The sequence below is a fragment of the Delphinapterus leucas genome, chromosome 17 (genome assembly GCF_059928025.1).
Source record: "Delphinapterus leucas isolate spDelLeu-1000000601 "Yukka" chromosome 17, BTC_Dleu_Yukka2, whole genome shotgun sequence".
Lineage (NCBI taxonomy): Eukaryota > Metazoa > Chordata > Mammalia > Artiodactyla > Monodontidae > Delphinapterus > Delphinapterus leucas.
In genome coordinates, this window is record NC_143145.1 from 888,382 (window position 1) to 904,772 (window position 16,391).

A 16,391-nucleotide genomic window follows, 5' to 3' on the forward strand; every position below is an offset into this window, starting at 1 on the left:
TCCTTCCCAAGCAGGTTGCTGTCAGGACCGGTCAAGGTGCAGGAGGGCCCCGTAGGTGTGCTCTTTCCTATGTAGAGCCCAGCAGGAGCCTTGCTGCCCCAGGCAGGGGCGAGGGCCTGGGGATGAGGGCCTCCACCCCATGGCCAGGTTTGGCATGGGCCCTGCCCTCCCACATCCGTCACCGCCTCACATCCCCCTTTTGGGTTGCTCCCAGACCCCCCAGGGACCTTTATCGTGGCCCTGACGGGCACCCCAGCGTCAGGCTGCTCAGAGTACAGCGCACGGGGTGGGCAGAGCCTCCTGGCCCACCGATCCCCATCCTTCTCTGATCGGGGCAGCGGGGAGCCTCTCAGAGCCCCTGTCTGCTGCCACCTTCCCTGGGCCCAAGTGGGGGTGGGCCAGACCGACATCCTCCCGCTCGGCCTCTCGCAGCCCACGGTGCGCTTCGCGGAGGACACGCTGCTCCTGCCCAGGGAGGATGGCGAGAGCGAGGCGGGGCAGCTGGAGGCCCCCTGGCCTGTGCCGGGTGAGAGGCAGCGGCTCATCCGCAAGGACACGCCCCACTACAAGAAGCACTTCAAGATCTCCAAGCTGCCCCAGCCCGAGGCCGTGGTGGCGCTGCTGCAGGGGACACAGCCAGACAGTGAGGGCCCAGTAGGGTCTGGGGGCTGGCACAACGGCCCCCACGTGCCCTGGGCTCCTCGAGCTGAGGAGGAGGAGGAGGAGGAGGAAGCCGAGGAGGCGGCAGCGGCAGCGGCGGCGGGAGCCGAGGAGGCGGGCGAGGAGGAGGAGAGCGAGGGGGCTGTGGCTTCTGCACCCTCTGTCAAGGTGGGTCTGACCCCACGCGCCAGCCCGGGCCAGGCCGGCCAGGCCCCTCGGTCCGCACTGGCGGGATCTCAGGTGACACTCGAGGCCCGTGTCTTGAAACCAGCTGCTGAGGGAGGTGCCTGTCCCCACCCGGCCGCCCTCCTCTCCAGGCCGGCTGCTGATTCCACCCAGAGCTCCCTGCTGGCCGTGCAGCCCCGTCCCAGGGCTCGGGCGGCCACTTTTCTCTGCCCGGGCCCCTCTGCCTGCCCTGGCTCTCCTGAGGGCGGCCTTCAGGCCGGCCGTGGGGCCCTCACCCGCCTCCTTGCCCTGGCCCTCAGGTGCCTCTCACGGGGCCCCTGGGGTCCGGTCTTCTCCGTGGGCTGCCCGGCTGCCACAGCGCTCCTGTGTTTGTGTCGTCGGTGATTCTGCCCTGAGCACGGCGGCATGATGCCGTGACAGCTGAGAGGGCCTTGGACAGTCAAAACCGGGACAGCCAGGCCTAGGCTCAGCCCGTGGTGGGGCCCCCCTGTGACCCCGTTTGGCAGGTTGGCAGAAGCAGCCAGGCCTCCAGACTGGAGGGGACCTCGCGCCTGGGTAGGCAGCACCAGGCACAGGCACGGGCACAGGCAGGAAGGGCCCGGCACTCAGGCTGTGGGAGCTTGGTGTGGTCTTTTCTCTCTTTCCTGCTCGAGGTGGGGCCGGGCAAGGCGGTGGCGGGGCTGGGCGTAGCTGACCTGCATGCCCTTGCTGGTCCTGTCCTGACAGGGGGTGTCGTTTGACCAGGCCAATAACCTGCTGATAGAGCCCGCTCGCATTGAGGAGGAAGAGGTCTGTACTCGCTTGCCGCCCTGTGCTCTGTACCCCGGGCTGCCGCTGCTCGCTTGCCGCCCTGTGCTCTGTACCCCGGGCTGCCGCTGGCCTTGCTTCCCGGGCTGCGGGCACTGCGTCTCCTTCCCCTGCTCCTGCGCAGGCCTCCTCCTGCCACCTCAGAGCCGGGGCCTGGGGCGCCTGACTGCCCTCTGGCACAGATGTGGGGGGACAGGGCGCTGGCCTCCAGGTGAGGGTGGCCAGTCTCGCGGGGGTGCTGGGCATCCCCCACCTCCCTGCCTGCGGCACCTCGGCCCAGGCACCATAGGGCAGCCTCGTCACCCTCAGGCGAGGGCTCTGTCCGGGTTGTACTCCCTCAACCCCGGCATTACCCGCCCCGTCCAGCTCCTCTGTGGCCCGAGCCAGCCCCGGGAGAGGTGGTCAGCGGCGGGGGCGGGGGCCTGGGCCCTCCCCGCCTCCCGCTGAGCCCACTGGCAGCCCCGCTCCCTCGGCCGTCCTTGGACACGGCATGTCTGTTCTGCTTCCAGCTGACGCTCACCATCGTGCGGCAGACGGGGGGCCTGGGCATTAGCATCGCGGGCGGCAAGGGCTCCACCCCCTACAAGGGCGACGACGAGGTGAGGAGCCGCTGCTGCCCTGCCCACTCCGTCCTGCTTGCGCCGCTTGGTGGCCTTGAGGACTGTGGGGTCCCCGTCCCCCAGAGAATGAACGGGGACCTGGAGGTTGGGGCTGCCCCGCCTGCCTGCAGTCTTCTTCAGCCTCGCCTTCCTTTGCTAGTTGCTGCTGTGCTAGGCGTGGGGTCAAAATTCTCTGGAAGCTTTTGACCGGCACCTTCTTGCTCCCTGACACCCGGGACCTCGCGGCGGCCCGCGCCCAGCCCCACTGACCACCCCAGGCCCACTTCTGCTTTTCCCGCACCCTTGGGCGTCTCTGCAGCCCCAACTTGGGGGCCTCTGGGCCTCGCAAAGCTGCCAAGGGCCCCTCCCCAAGAAGGGCAGGGTGAGGCCCCTCTGTGGCCTCTGCCTACGCTCTCGGCCTCAGTTCCTATCTATCCTTCAGGGCATATTCATCTCCCGGGTATCTGAGGAGGGCCCTGCGGCTCAGGCTGGGGTCCGAGTAGGCGACAAGCTCCTCGAGGTGAGTCAGCAGCCCCCGGCCCCTGTCTGAGTGAAATACTGGGCCCTCGGGGCCTCACATCCTGGCTGTCAGGTGCTCGGCTGCCTCCCCTGCAGCCAGTTCTTCTCCTGAGAGCCCCAAGCACAGGGCCACTGGTGAGGCGTGCAGCTCATAAGCCAGAGCTTCAGGGGGCTCAGATGCCAGCCCCTGAGGCAGAGACCCCCATCTGGGCGGGAGGCCTGGTGGGGTGGGGGCCCTGGCCGTGCTAGGAGCAGCGATCTCGAGGGATCTGCTCCTGAGGGTTGGTCTAGGAGGAGCTCGGACTTCTAACACGCTTGGGTGGCGGGTTGGTTTCTGCCTTGGACCCCCTGCCTGTGCACCTGGCCACCCAGCCCTGGCAGGTGAGCTCATCGTGGGAGGCCACGTGCCGGTGCTCACAGCTGTCACAATAGGGCAGGGTCTGAGGGCAGTGTGCCCGGCCCACGGGGCAGGGGGGCCAGTGGACAGAAGGCTGCAGGGCCAGGCGGGGCTGGTCCTACATCCGAATTTTATGGAGGAACTGCTGTACCCCGATGGCTGGGAGAGCCTGAGTCAGGGTCAGGGTGGAGGCAAGGGGCTAGAAGCCCAGAAACCGCAGGCACGCTCGGCTGTGGGGTTGCTCAGATGAGAACGTGGCAGGGGTTTCCAGATCTGGGAACCGAGGTGTGGACCCGCAGGAGGGGCCTCCGCCTGCTGTTCTCGTTCAGCGGGCGTCCTGGCCCCGGGCTTGCACAGGCGATGGGCACGTAGATAGCAGGGGTGGTGACGACCCACCACTTTCCCTGGTGCCTGTCCCCTGCGCTGCCTGCCCACCTGTAGAGGGGCCTGCCCTGACGAGCGCTATGGCTTGCAGGTGAACGGCGTGGCCTTGCAGGACGCCGAGCATCAACAGGCCGTGGAGGCACTGCGTGGCGCGGGCACCACTGTGCACGTGCGGCTGTGGCGGGAGCGTATGGTGGAGCCTGAGAACGCGGTCACCGTCACGCCTCTGAGGCCTGAGGACGACTACAGCCCCCGGGAGCGGTGGGGAGGCAGTCTGCGCCCGCGCCCGCGCCAGCCCGAGCCGCCAGGGCTCCTCCGCCAGCGTCGCGTGGCCTGCCTCGTGCGCAGCGACAAGGGCTTGGGCTTCAGCATCGCTGGGGGGAAAGGCTCCACACCCTACCGGGCTGGAGACCCGGTGAGGCGGGTGGGCAGGGCCAGGGAGGGCTGCTGGGGAGCAGGGCCAGGCCAGCCTGTAGTAAAGAGCTCTCCTTCCCTCTCCCTTGCAGGGTATCTTCATCTCCCGCATTGCTGAGGGGGGCGCCGCCCACCGGGCGGGCACCCTACAGGTCGGCGATCGCGTCCTCTCCGTGAGTGGGGGCAGTGGGGCCCTCCCAGTACCCAGCCGCCTCACTCGCCCCATGGGGCCCCCTGACGGGCCACGCTTTTGCAGATCGACGGGGTGGATGTGACGGAGGCCAGGCACGACCACGCCGTCTCCCTGCTGACCGCTGCCTCTCCCACCATCGCCCTGCTGCTGGAACGGGAGGCCGGGGGGCCGCTTGCCCCTGGTACTCCGCCACACTCACCCCCACCCCCTGCTGCTACCACCACCACCATGGCCACTGCCAACCCTGGGGAGCCCGGGCCGCTAAGGCTGGCCCCCAGTCTGCTGGCCGCTGCCCTGGAGGGGCCGTACCCAGTGGAGGTGAGACCCTAGTCCCCACCCTTAACCACTCCCCGGCCCCCTCCTCCACGTCCACACGGCTTTAGGGATGGGGTGCTAGCCGCACCGGTGGGGAAGCAAGTACTTAACGCCCTCTGCGGCTCCAGGACACCAGGGCGTCATTCAGTGGCGGGCCTCCTCCTCCTGTGGTTTCCTGTGTAACGCAAAACGGCCTCCCTGCAGTGGAGCGCCCTGATCCCACACACTCTCTGGGCTTGGAAAGCGCCCCTTTGGTACTTTGCCAGGCTTGTTCCAGCCACTCCTCCCACCCCTCCATGTCCCCAGGAGATCTGTCTGCCGAGAGCTGGGGGCCCCTTGGGGCTCAGCATCGTCGGGGGCTCCGACCACTCCAGCCACCCATTTGGCGTCCAGGAGCCCGGCGTGTTCATCTCTAAGGTAGGGCGGACCCCGCAGGCATCCTTGTGCATAGAGGGCCCGGCCCAAGCACAGGGCAGCCAGAGCCCCCGCCCACTGCGCACCACCCTCCCCCAACAGGTGCTCCCCCGGGGCCTGGCTGCACGCAGTGGCCTGCGGGTTGGGGACCGCATCCTGGGAGTGAATGGGCAGGATGTGCGGGACGCCACCCACCAGGAAGCGGTCAGCGCCCTGCTGCGGCCCTGCCTGGAGCTGGTCCTGCTCGTGCGGAGGGACCCGCCGCCCCCGGGCATGCGGGAGCTCTGTATCCAGAAGGCCCCTGGGGAGAAGCTGGGCATCAGCATCCGTGGGGGCGCCAAGGGCCACGCAGGGAACCCCTGTGACCCCACGGACGAGGGCATCTTCATCTCCAAGGTGAGCGCCCCGCCTCATTGGCCCCGCTCCACTGCACTCCTCGGGGCAGAAGGGGGCTCGGGCATGGGCTGGTCCTGAGCTCTGGGGCCGGGTCTCCCCGCAGGTGAGCCCCACAGGAGCGGCCGGGCGAGATGGTCGCCTGCGGGTGGGGCTGCGGCTGCTGGAGGTGAACCAGCAGAGCTTGCTGGGCTTGACGCACGGCGAAGCCGTGCAGCTGCTACGCAGTGTGGGCGACACCCTGACTGTGCTTGTCTGTGACGGCTTCGACACCAGCGCCCCCGAGGTCAGTGCCCCCGCCCGGCTGGTTCTGTGCCACGGGGACTGGGTCCTTCCCTGGAGGGGTCCCGGTGACCTGACCCTGTGCGGGCTGGGACAGCTGACCCTTTCCGCCTCCAAGCCTGGGAAGCGCTCGGCCGTCGTGAGTCAGCCTCAGGGGTGACCAGGGCGGTGCTGGGCCCTGGTCTTGGCCACCGCTCATGGCCTGTGGAGGCTCTGGCCCGGGTTGGACGAAGCATGTGCACAGACGGCCTGGTCGTGTCTTGAAAGAAAAGGCTGAGTTACCTGCCTCCAGGTGAGCAGTACCTGTACCGTGTGGCCGCTGGGCCAGGGCAGGATGGCGCAGAGCCGGGCACACGGCCTCCCTGCAGACTCGCACAGGACCCCACCCTGCTGGCCCAGGCGCCATCCTGCTCTTCCTGGCAGCGCCTCAGCAGGGAGCTTGGCACCCAGGATCCCCCCATCCCAGGTGGGCCTGTGGCAGAACCCAGCTGTCTTACCTCCTAGCCCCCTGGAGAGTGTCTGGGCTCTGGAGGCCTGGTGCCTGGCCCAGTCTGTGTCCTGGACAGGCCTGGCTTCCAAGCTTCAGCGTCCCCTCTGCTCGGGAGGGTCCCGCTGTCCTGCTCTTTTCCGTTTTGTTTTCTCCACGGCTGTCCCCGGGCCCCTGGCATAAGCTGATGCCCACCCAGGCCTCCGAAGGCTCATCACCCGCAGTGGCCGCCAGCTCCTCCCTGGGGTGCCCTTGCTGGCACAACCTCTGGGATGGGGCCGTCACCTTGGTTTGGCCTGCAGTGGATCTTTGGGATGGTGACTTACTGCCCCACTTGCCCTGCGCTGCTGGGGAGGGATCACCCTCATTCTGTGTGTTGTCTCCTGAACGGGGAAGGACTCTGCATTCGTCCTCTTTGCTCCAGGGCTGGATGCTGGGCTGGAGGCCCCACTCCCTGGGTTCTGGGGCCACCCTCTGCTGGCTTCCGTGCCCACATCTCTGTGTAGTCACTGGAACCCTGTCGTTTCTGGGGAGCAGTCTCTCTCAGGTTTCCAGAGAAGGCTTTGCCTTCCATTTACTTAATTAAAACGTGTATTTAAGTGTTTTAGTCCATACATTTACTTACTTTAAAGCTTTTTGTACAAAGAAAGAGAATGAATACAGCTTCAGGGTAAAGGGTAGGGGCTGGTGTGTTCCAGACTTTACAGGGGCCCTCGCTGTGTTCTGCTGGTGGTTCTTTGACTTCCTGCATCTGGCCTTCTCTCCAGTGTTGCTGTATCTGTGCTGTGTTACCAGCCAGAGCGCTCGGGAGCCCATCTTTCTGCTTTGGGGGGAGTTTCTGCAGGAAGGAGTCCTGGAAGAGTGGGTGCTGGGCCAGAGGCCACAGGCTTGCCCTGTCTCCCGCCCCATCCCAGCCTCGGGCAGCACCAGCTTCTGTTCCCATGGGATCTGGCAGGCAGTGCCATCTAGTTTCCTCGTCCCTTTCCTTTTGGGAGTTTGTCTTTAGTCACTAGTTCACTTAACTTGTGTAACTTGCAGTAGCTCCTTTGCGGTGTGAGTTTCAGTCTTTTATTACATGGGGCATGAGTGGTTTTGTCTTTTGCTGCTTAGGAACGGCCTCTCTGGGGTTACAGAAATGGAGACTTCTATGAATTAAGTCTTCTAAACTTCTTTATGATCCCTGGGTTTGGTTTTTGCTTAGGAAAATCTTCTCTGTTGCAAGATTGTCAAAGCACTTTTTTAGAAAACATATAGCTCTGTAATCCACCTGGAATTGCTTTTCAAGCAAATGGATCTTTGGTCCCAATGGTATGCACTAAAACGTCTGTCATTCTCCCACTGATTTGGGGAAATCTGACTTCCTTGTGGGTCAGATCCACATTCCTGTGGCCCAGGATGTGGCCCTGGGGAGCCGGATGCGCTCTTGGGCCAATGCTGCTGTCCTCAGTATAGCCACTTTAGACTGTGTTTCAAGGCCTAACCGGTGAAGTCACCCACTTTTTTTTCTTCTTTTGAAAAGTTTAGTCTATTTTCATGTGTTTCCTAAATGGACCTGCCAAGTTCCCTAACAAAAGTTGGTTGGGACTCAGGGATTAGCTTTGATCTCTGACTGTGTAAGTTTTCCCCAAGCACATTCATAGATTGATCTTGTTTCCTTATTAATTCTCGTCGGTGGCTTTCTTTCATCCCCTAGCAGAAGCCCTGCGTGCGGCCCGATTGGTGGCTGCGGGTCCCCTTTTCCTGGGAGGTCAGGCCCCTCCGTCCCCCCGGGACCCGGTGGTGGTGATGGCCAGTGGCCTTCCCTTGTGCCGACTTCCAGGCTGTAGTTTATGTAGCATTTTTTTTTTAATTTGGAGGGCTGTTTCCATTTATAACCCGTAAGAGTTATTCTCTGAAGTGGGTGTTGAGTTTTCTGAAGTCCCTTCATTGATGGTTTTTACAGCCCTGTGCCAGGTGGGGTTGAGGCTCAGCGCACAGGTTTCCTCTGGCTGGCTTGGTGCTTGAAAGGAAAAGGGGTAACACCATTCGTACCCCCACCCCCTTTTCTCCGAACCTCGGCCCACCTGACTCACCTGCATTGACCCATGTGACCCGTATAGGAATCCGAGTTTGCAGCCATTTCCCCGAACTTTGATTGGATTCTGCAAACCCGCCTTTGTGTCAGCCCGCGCCCTGTCCCTCCTCCCTGGTGCTCTGCACGGTGGTGGGGCGGACTGTCGTTAGTACCTGCCTGTCTTGCTCCTGGGCCACAGCCCCTGGGGCCTCCTGTACAGTCGGACAGCCCTGGTGGCCGGTCTTCGGCTGCAGGGCCTCGGGGGCCGCTGCGCACTTTCCAAGAAGCCTCCTCGCTGTAGTTCTCAGCATGTTGGTGCGAGGTTGGGAATATTCTCTCTCCTCCGCCTCTTCTCCTCTTCTGTGGTTCTGTCACCTTTTTGATCTGATTTCTGCTGCCTCTTCCTTCTCATCATACTCACCAAAGTCTTGTGTATTTGAATGGACTTTTCAACTAACCAGCTTTAGGATTTGATCAAGACTGCCTTTGTTTTTCAGTATTTCCTTGATTACGGCTCTAAAGAAGAAGGCTTCAGTTATTTCTTCTACATCTGTTGCTTTTATTCTACTGACCTTTTTGTAAGGAAGAAATTTTCTTTATCAGCTATTTTCTTAATCCTAAAATAAGATTTTATACAGGAGAGGTGTGATAGATACTTTGATTCTTTCCTTTCATTTGTTGATTTTTTAAATAACAAGCTGGTGCCTTGGAAACCCCCAAAGATGGCTACAGAGGTGTTTTTTTGTTTTTAGGGTCTGTATATTCTCGGTGTGCTGTCCTCGTTGGGCAGTGTGGCTCCCGTGTCCTTTGAGTGTGACACCTGTCGTTCGTTAGCGTCCTGCTCTCTGGTGTGACCAGGTGTCCATGTATTTCCTGCCCCAGCCCTGGGTGTGGGGTTCAGAGCTGTCACTGGCTGGGTGCTTGTGGCGCTGAGCTGTCGTTGCTCCTGGGCCTCTGCAGCACATGAATCCTGGGAAGTGAATATTTTTGGAAGGAGAAAAATCATGAATTTGTGCTGTTACTTTCAATTCATATTTAAGGTTACCGGGTTTTGGGTTTTTTGATTATATATTTGTATTTCTTTTTCTCATCTTAAAAACTGTTTCAGTAAATTAAGTAACGTTACCATAATTATAATTTCAAAAAGCAATATCAATATTATTACTAATAATGAAACCATTAATAGCATCTTTTTTTTTTTTTTTTAATTTATTTGGCTACACCGGGTCTTAGTTGCGGCATGTGGGATGTAGCTCCCTGACCAGGGATGGAACCTGGGCCCCCTGCATTAGGAGCATGGAGTCCCAACCACTGGACCACCAGGGAAGTCCCCATTAATAGCATCTTAAATTTCTTCATGTCCTTAGGGTTTATCCACTGAGGAGGCACAGTCAAAATACTGTGTGTTTAAGTCACTTGAAATAATTCTCTGAATTGTTCTACTGCCAACTCGACACACAGTTAGGCTTACTTGTTTTCTGTTTTTAGAGAGGACTTTAAAAGATCACTTTTTTTTTTTTTTGCGGTACGCGGGCCTGTCACTGTTGGGGCCTCTCCCGTTGCGGAGCACAGGCTCCGGACGCGCAGGCTCAGCGGCCATGGCTCATGGGCCCAGCCGCTCCGCGGCATGTGGGGTCTTCCCGGAATGAGGATCCTCCTGGACCGGGGCACGAACCCGTGTCCCCTGCATCGGCAGGCAGACTCACAACCACTGCGCCACCAGGGAAGCCCAATCACTTTCTTATTATAAGTCTTACATGGCCCCAAAGCCAAAGCTATAGACACGCACCTTGAGGAGTCAGTCCCGTCTCCGCCCCACAGGCCATCATTTGCCTTAGTGTTGCTTCTCCTGCCATTATTTCTTTCTGAAGGATATAAGCAAATATATAAAAGAATTTTAAAGTTGGAGGAAAGGGGCTTCCCTGGTGGCGCAGTGGTTGGAGAGTCCGCCTGCCGATGCAGGGGACGTGGGTTCGTGCCCCGGCCCGGGAAGATCCCACATGCCGCGGAGCGGCTGGGCCCGTGAGCCATGGCCGCTGAGCCTGCGCGTCCGGAGCCTGTGCTCCGCAACGGGAGAGGCCCCAACAGTGACAGGCCCGCGTACCGCAAAAAAAAAAAAAAAAAAAAAAAGTTGGAGGAAAGCGTCAAGAATGCTCAGAGGCCCCATGTGCGTCCCACCAGCGGTCTCGGGGCTACGCCAAAGGCCACTGTCCGGGGCATGCGGGTGTCTGGTTGCCACGCCTGCTCAAGTCTCCCTGACTCTGCCTTGAACTTCAAACGAGCACAGGCCATCATCACTGTGTGGAACAGCCCTCGCTGTGGGTCTGTCCGGTGTTTCCTCAGGACGGGCTTCAGTGGATGCCCTTTTGGCAGGGTTAATACAGAGGTGACACTGTCTTCAAGGGCCTCCCACCAGGACGCATGGATGGTGGTGTCCTGTCAGTGACCCTCTCCACGGGGGCGTCTCCGGCTTGCTCCACCGCAAAGTGATGCTTTTCCCTTGAAATTAACAAGTGCTTTGTGGGGAGGTGCTGTGAGACTGTGTAACCATCCTGCTCTCCGTCGGGCCCCCCAGGCATCAGCCCCGCCGCTGTCCATGCCTCAGTCCCTGGTGGTAGCTCATGCGCCGTCCCTGTTGTTCCTTCCACATGTGTTGAGCGGCTTCCTGCCCTGAGGAGGAGTTTTCCCTTCTTCCTTAGCATAGATTTGCCAGTTTCCATTTTATTTCACAGGTGATAGTTTGTCACTACTGCTGTTGATTTTGGTGCTCAAGCCATCCCAGACTTGGCTGATGAGAGGGGCTTCTGGCTGGCCCTGGCCCTGTTAGCATGACCCACCTTCCTTTAAGCAGCTTACTTTCTGCCACAAGATGTCTGGGGTCATTTCATACTTTCCCACCCAGGAGCACTGGTTCCTTTAGTGGAAAGTGATACTTAGAAGCCAAAGTCTGGGCCCTGGGCATGCTCACGGCTGTCGGGGTGTCATGGTCTCAGGACCTCTCAGTGGCTGGAATCACACCTGTGAACGTAGGCACGTTTGCATCCGCGATTATCTCTGTAATTCTGGAAGAGCGTGTGTTCACATCATGCCTTTATCACTCATTCCAGTCAGCACCACGGGTCAGCTCTTCCATATTCGAACAGACTTTTCTGATGTGAGAACCAGTGTTGTCCTCCTTGCCACTTGGACTTCCGCCTCAGTCCCTCTCTGTGCTGTCAGGCACGTTGCGGCTCCACCCCCCACCCCCACCATCTTGTTGTCAGTTCTTTGCTCCCCGGGGTGATGGTTACGTGGCCAGCCTTTTCTGCCCCATGGCCCAGCGTCACTGCCTGGGAATCCTGCCCCGCATCAGGACATCCTCTGGTGCATGCAGTGTACAGACGTGACCTGTGGGTGCCCCAAGTCACAGACAGGATGATGGCATGGTGTCCCGAGTGGGCGGTGGCGCTGCTCACAGAGCCCGCCCCCAGAGGCCACCTCAGGTATGTGTGGTCACTCAGCCCGCTCCTCCCGCAGGTGTCCCCAGGCATCATCGCCAACCCCTTTGCAGCAGGCATTGGCCGCCGGAACAGCCTGGAAAGCATCTCCTCCATCGACCGGGAGCTGAGCCCCGAGGGCCCCAGCAAGGTCAGAACCGCCTGCAGCCAGCAGCCCCAGGGCTCGGGAGTCTAAGGCCGTCAGTCCTGACCACTGTCTCTGCTCACAGGAGAAGGAGCTGCCTGGACAGACCCCACAGTGGGGGCCGGAGGCTGTGGTGAGTGTCCGGGTTGTCCGTGCCCTGCACAGTGGGCTTCTCCGCACACGGGCCCATGGCTCCGAGCTCTGGCTGCCCACCCCGCCCCCCTAGCAGCTGCCTGCCCCACACTCGGTGGCAGGCACAGCCCCTGGTAGCCCTGTGTCCATTCTGCCCCCCAGGGTCGGAGCCTGGAGAGCCTGAAGCTGGACTGCCGCGCCCTGGCCGCCACACCCAGCACCGGCAGTGTGCAGAGGGTCAGTCCCTGATTGTCACACCCCTGTCCTGTCCTCTGTCTGCTTACCTGTCCGTCAGTCCTGCCCCTGTCTTAACCTCCTTCCCTCCGCCTGAGACCCTTGCAGGGCAGGGCTTTCAGGCGGCTGCCCCCAGGGGGAGGGCTGAGGCCTGTGGGGGCCCTCACATGGCACAGGGGCTGGAGGAGGGGACTGGCCAGTGCGCCCAAGCTGGAGCGCCACCTCCCAGCCTGGAACGTGTCTCGTCCTCCTGAATCCGTGAACCAAGCCGTGAAGCCGATGCTTCTGCCCCCTCCTTAGAGCCTGGGATGTGAGGTGCGGCGCGGCAGGGCCAGCTTCTGAGAAGGCCCTTGGCCTCCGCCCCAACCCTTCTCTTGCCGTCAGACTCACCAGGCAGGCTGGGCAGAGGGGCTGTGTGGGCCCAGAGGGCTTGGGACAGGGCCAGAGGCAGGAGCAGCTTGAGGCCACCAGAGTGGTCAGGGTGGGATTGGGCACCAGCCACGGTGGGGAGGACGGGCTGGAGCAGCTGCGGGAGCCCCAGAGACCATGGTTGGTGAGGAGGCCCAGCACTCCCAGCTGGGGGTGGGGACGCCGGATGGGAGGCGTGTGCTTCTCATTCCTCTCCCCAACGCTAGAAATAACCCCTCCCGGAGGGTGTGTCCCACCAGCTGCTGCTGGGAGACCCCGCAGGACCGACCGTGAGTGGTCGGGAGGAGGCTGCGCTGGGTGAGAGGCCGAGTGGGGCCTGGGGGCTGAGGGAGCCTGCTCAGGGCCTTTGTGAAGACCCTCCCTCCCTTGACCACAGACAGGCAAGAGCAGGAAGTCCCCAGGATGGGAGCCCAGTGTCCTCTGAGCAAAAGGGGCACAGCTGCAGGGTGGCTGGCAGGAGTCGGGGCCTCCCCAGCTCATGGATCTCTGAAGCTCACGGGGAGGGTGGGTGGCCTCGCTGTGGGGAAAGCCCGCCTATCTCGGGATATTCCCTGGGCTGGTCAGGTCAGGGAGCTGAGGACCAGCCTGTGCGACCAAAGCAAGCACCCCAGCCCCGAGGTCCTCCTTGTGGGGCCCCAGCCCTGCCCAGCCCTCATCCCACCCACCACTTGGCTCTTCCAGGTACCGTCTGGGGCAAGTGGCGGGAAGATGACTGAGGCCCCCTGTTCCCCTGGCCACCAGCAGGTGAGTGCACACGGGGGTGGGGGGTGGAGGACTCCAGGGGGGTGCTGTCTGCAGAGCCCCCTCCTCTGGGAAGGGGGTTGCCAGGGGACAGCGCCTCCCCGCAGCTGCCATCCGTCACTCTTGAGGACACAACCTGTGGGCCCCTTCCTGGCAGAGCTGGGTGGCATGGGGCTGGGGAGCTCCTGTGGCTTCCTTGGGCAGATGGGCTGGGTGGTCAGGGCGGCCCCACCCCCATCCATCCTCCCGTCTGGGAGCCCCTGGGGGCCAGCTTGGCCCTGCCCCCACCCCCACCTGCTTGCAGAGGCTCCCCGGTTCTGCTGCATGGGGAGGGCCAGGCCGTGGGCACCCCCCTCTTGCCTGGTGGCAGGGTAGGGGTAGGCACTGGAAGTGCCAGCTTGGAGCCCAGCTCCCAGCCTCTGCCCCTTCCCAACACGGCAGATGGGTGAGTGTTGGCCTCACACCCTGGACACCCACCCAGCCGCCCACCTGGGCTCCGTCTCTCTTTTTTCCCCGTCCTCCCCCCCATCCTCACATCCCCTCACCTGAACCGATTCCTCCTGGCCCCTGCACCTGCCCTTTGCAGACAAAGCCTGGGGTGATCCAGCCAGTGGCTCAGGCCTGGCCAAGGGGCTCCCCGGCCCTCAGGGGCAGAGGTGATCCCCAGTCCGTGAGTGCCCTGACCCATGGGGGTGGGGGGGCGGGGAGGCAGTCAGCAAGGACAGCTGTTGGTGGGATGGGTGGTGGCTGCAGCCGGGACAGCTGTCACCACACAGCTCACTGTGCCCCGTCCGCCAGCCCCCCTCCCCGCCCTCCCCTGACGAGCTGCCCGCTAACGTGAAGCAGGCGTATAGGACCTTTGCCGCCGTGCCCGGCCTGCACCCGCCCCTGGAGGCCCCTGCCCAGGTAGGTGGTGGGCGGCCCACCGGTCCCCTGCTGCGTGTTCCTGCCAGGGTGCGAGACCCGAGGGACCGGCTCTCAGGGCGTGCTCTCCCCAGCCTCCCACGCCTGGGCCCACGGCCTCCCCGGAGCAGCTGTCCTTCCGCGAGCGGCAGAAGTACTTCGAGCTGGAGGTGCGGGTGCCCCAGACCGGGGGCCCCCCTAAGCGCGTGTCGCTGGTGGGTGCCGACGACCTGCGGAAGATGCAGGAGGAGGAAGGTAAGCAGCCGACTGGGTTGGGCGGGGGTGGTCGGGGAGGGGAGCACCGGCTCCCAACCTGACCCGCCCCTCCCCTCCCCTCCCCTCCCCTCCCCTCCCCTCCCCTCCCCTCCCCTCCCCTCCCCTCCCCTCCCCTCCCCTCCCCTCCCCTCCCCGCCCCGCCCCTCCCCGCCCCTCCCCTCCCCTCCCCCAGCCCGAAAGCTGCAACAGAAGAGGACGCAGATGCTGCGCGAGGCGGCGGGGGGTGCGGTGGACGCGGGGCGCCCGGAAGGCGAGGCCCCGGAGGACGAGGAGCCCGAGGAGGAGCCGCCCTGGGCCGGCCAGGGCCCCGCCGCAGGGTGAGCTGGGGGAGGGGCCGCCCCCCAGCGTCTCCCCCAACCCCCTCTCCGCCCGCGCGGCGCCCCTCCACCCGGCTCTCCTGTCGCCCGGCCCAGGCTTGGCCCCGCGTCCCCCCCGCCGCAGGGAGGCGGCGCTCCGGTGCGGACGGCCAAGGCCGAGCGGCGCCACCAGGAGCGGCTGCGCGTGCAGAGCCCGGAGCTGCCGGCTCCTGAGCGGACCCTGTCCCCGGCGGAGCGCCGCGCCCTGGAGGCCGAGAAGCGCGCGCTGTGGAGGGCGGCCAGGTGAGGCCCCGCCCCGCGCGCTGCTCCCGCCCCCTCCCCGCCCCCGCCCCCGCCCTCCGACCCTGCCCAGCCCGCCCGCCGCTCCCCTGCCCGCAGGATGAAGTCTCTGGAACAGGACGCTCTCCGCGCACAGATGGTCCTCAGCAAGTCTCAGGAGGGTCGAAGCAAGCGGGGGCCTCTGGAGCGCCTGGCCGAGGCCCCCTCGCCCGCGCCCACCCCGTCACCCACCCCCTTGGAAGGTCTGTGCGTCGTGGGGAGGCGGGGGGCTCAGCCTCTGGCGCGGACCTCTCCCGACGTCTACTTCTTGTTCCTCCAGACCTCGGCCTCCAGACCGGCACCTCCCCGGGACGCTTGGTGAGGAACCAACGGCTGTCACCCTTCCCTGCACTCCTCCCCTGGTGGGGGGCAGGGATCCAGACTCCCCCAGCCCTCTTTCTTCTCACGCTCTTTACCTCTCTCCTCACGCTGTCCTTTCAAGGCCTTGTCTGGGAGGAAGTTTGACTACAGGGTGTTTGCAGCCCTCCCCTCTTCCAGACCTGTCTATGACATGCAGGTACCGGGCCCTCCTGGCCCTTCTGCAAGACAGCCCGACCAGCTCCTGCCACCTTTCTGCTGTGCCTGTCACCCAGCCCTGTCCCCTCCTCTAGTACCCTCCCTGTCTCTCTGTGGCCAGTCCTGTCCACCCACCTCCCATCCTCCAGCCAGGGCTCAGCAGGGACCCACCCAGGCTCAGGTGGGTGGTTTCAGGCAGGTCTGGGGCGGAGCCCTGAGCAGCCCTTCTCCCCATCACAGTCCCCAGATTTTGCTGAGGAGCTGAGGTCCTTGGAACCATCTCCGAGCCCTGGTGAGTTGGCAGGCGCGGCCCCGGGTGCTCCCAGGGTGCCTGGGGCCCATCAGCTCACTCCCTGCCCCCGCCGGCCAGGTCTGCCAGAGGAGGATGGAGAGGTGGCCATGGTGCTTCTGGGCAGGCCTTCGCCGGGCCCCGCGGGCCCCGAGGAGGTGGCCCTGTGCAGCCGCCGCGCCGTGCGCCCGGGGCGCCGGGGCCTGGGCCCGGTGCCCTCCTAGAGGGTCAGGGCACCTCCCCCGACTGGGGTGGGGGCCCTGCCAGCTCCAGCACCACCCTTGCCTCGAGTCTTTTAACCCGGCCGTTAGCATTTTCAAGAGTTCTGGCCGCTAACTGCCCCCTCCCCAGCCGGGACCTCCTGGCGAGACTGTAACTAGTGATGTTTGTACAACCAAAGACTCTATTTTGTGGTTTAAGGAGAATAAAATTGACTACGTTTTACCTCTAGTCTGTCTGTCTGTCCACCCGCCGGCATACCAACGCCCACCCCTTCTGCTCCTCCAAATCTG

At 63.1% G+C, this 16,391-nt stretch overlaps 1 protein-coding gene across 8 annotated transcripts in view; it reads left to right on the forward strand.

The window, feature by feature from the left end:
• Positions 1-16,329, forward strand: part of SCRIB (scribble planar cell polarity protein) — a 21,939-nt gene extending 5,610 nt beyond the window's left edge. Inside the window, exons 15-38 of one of the 8 annotated variants that reach the window (XM_089898436.1) lie at positions 433-828; positions 1,573-1,635; positions 2,163-2,252; positions 2,695-2,772; positions 3,644-3,967; positions 4,059-4,139; positions 4,223-4,477; positions 4,781-4,891; positions 4,991-5,284; positions 5,388-5,567; positions 11,620-11,730; positions 11,810-11,857; positions 12,019-12,093; positions 13,201-13,263; positions 13,847-13,930; positions 14,059-14,166; positions 14,259-14,418; positions 14,612-14,756; positions 14,853-15,038; positions 15,135-15,277; positions 15,355-15,392; positions 15,517-15,591; positions 15,831-15,882; positions 15,961-16,329. In XM_089898436.1, coding sequence (XP_089754562.1) covers positions 433-828; positions 1,573-1,635; positions 2,163-2,252; positions 2,695-2,772; positions 3,644-3,967; positions 4,059-4,139; positions 4,223-4,477; positions 4,781-4,891; positions 4,991-5,284; positions 5,388-5,567; positions 11,620-11,730; positions 11,810-11,857; positions 12,019-12,093; positions 13,201-13,263; positions 13,847-13,930; positions 14,059-14,166; positions 14,259-14,418; positions 14,612-14,756; positions 14,853-15,038; positions 15,135-15,277; positions 15,355-15,392; positions 15,517-15,591; positions 15,831-15,882; positions 15,961-16,103 — 3,303 coding nt within the window. In that variant the 3' untranslated portion in view covers positions 16,104-16,329. Of the gene's footprint in view, positions 1-432; positions 829-1,572; positions 1,636-2,162; positions 2,253-2,694; positions 2,773-3,643; positions 3,968-4,058; positions 4,140-4,222; positions 4,478-4,780; positions 5,285-5,387; positions 5,568-11,619; positions 11,731-11,809; positions 11,858-12,018; positions 12,094-13,200; positions 13,264-13,846; positions 13,931-14,058; positions 14,419-14,611; positions 15,039-15,108; positions 15,278-15,354; positions 15,393-15,516; positions 15,638-15,830 lie in introns of those variants that run through there. The other 7 variants (XM_089898433.1, XM_089898437.1, XM_089898430.1 and 4 more) reach the window with 7 other exon arrangements.
• The last annotated feature ends 62 nt before the right edge of the window (positions 16,330-16,391 follow it).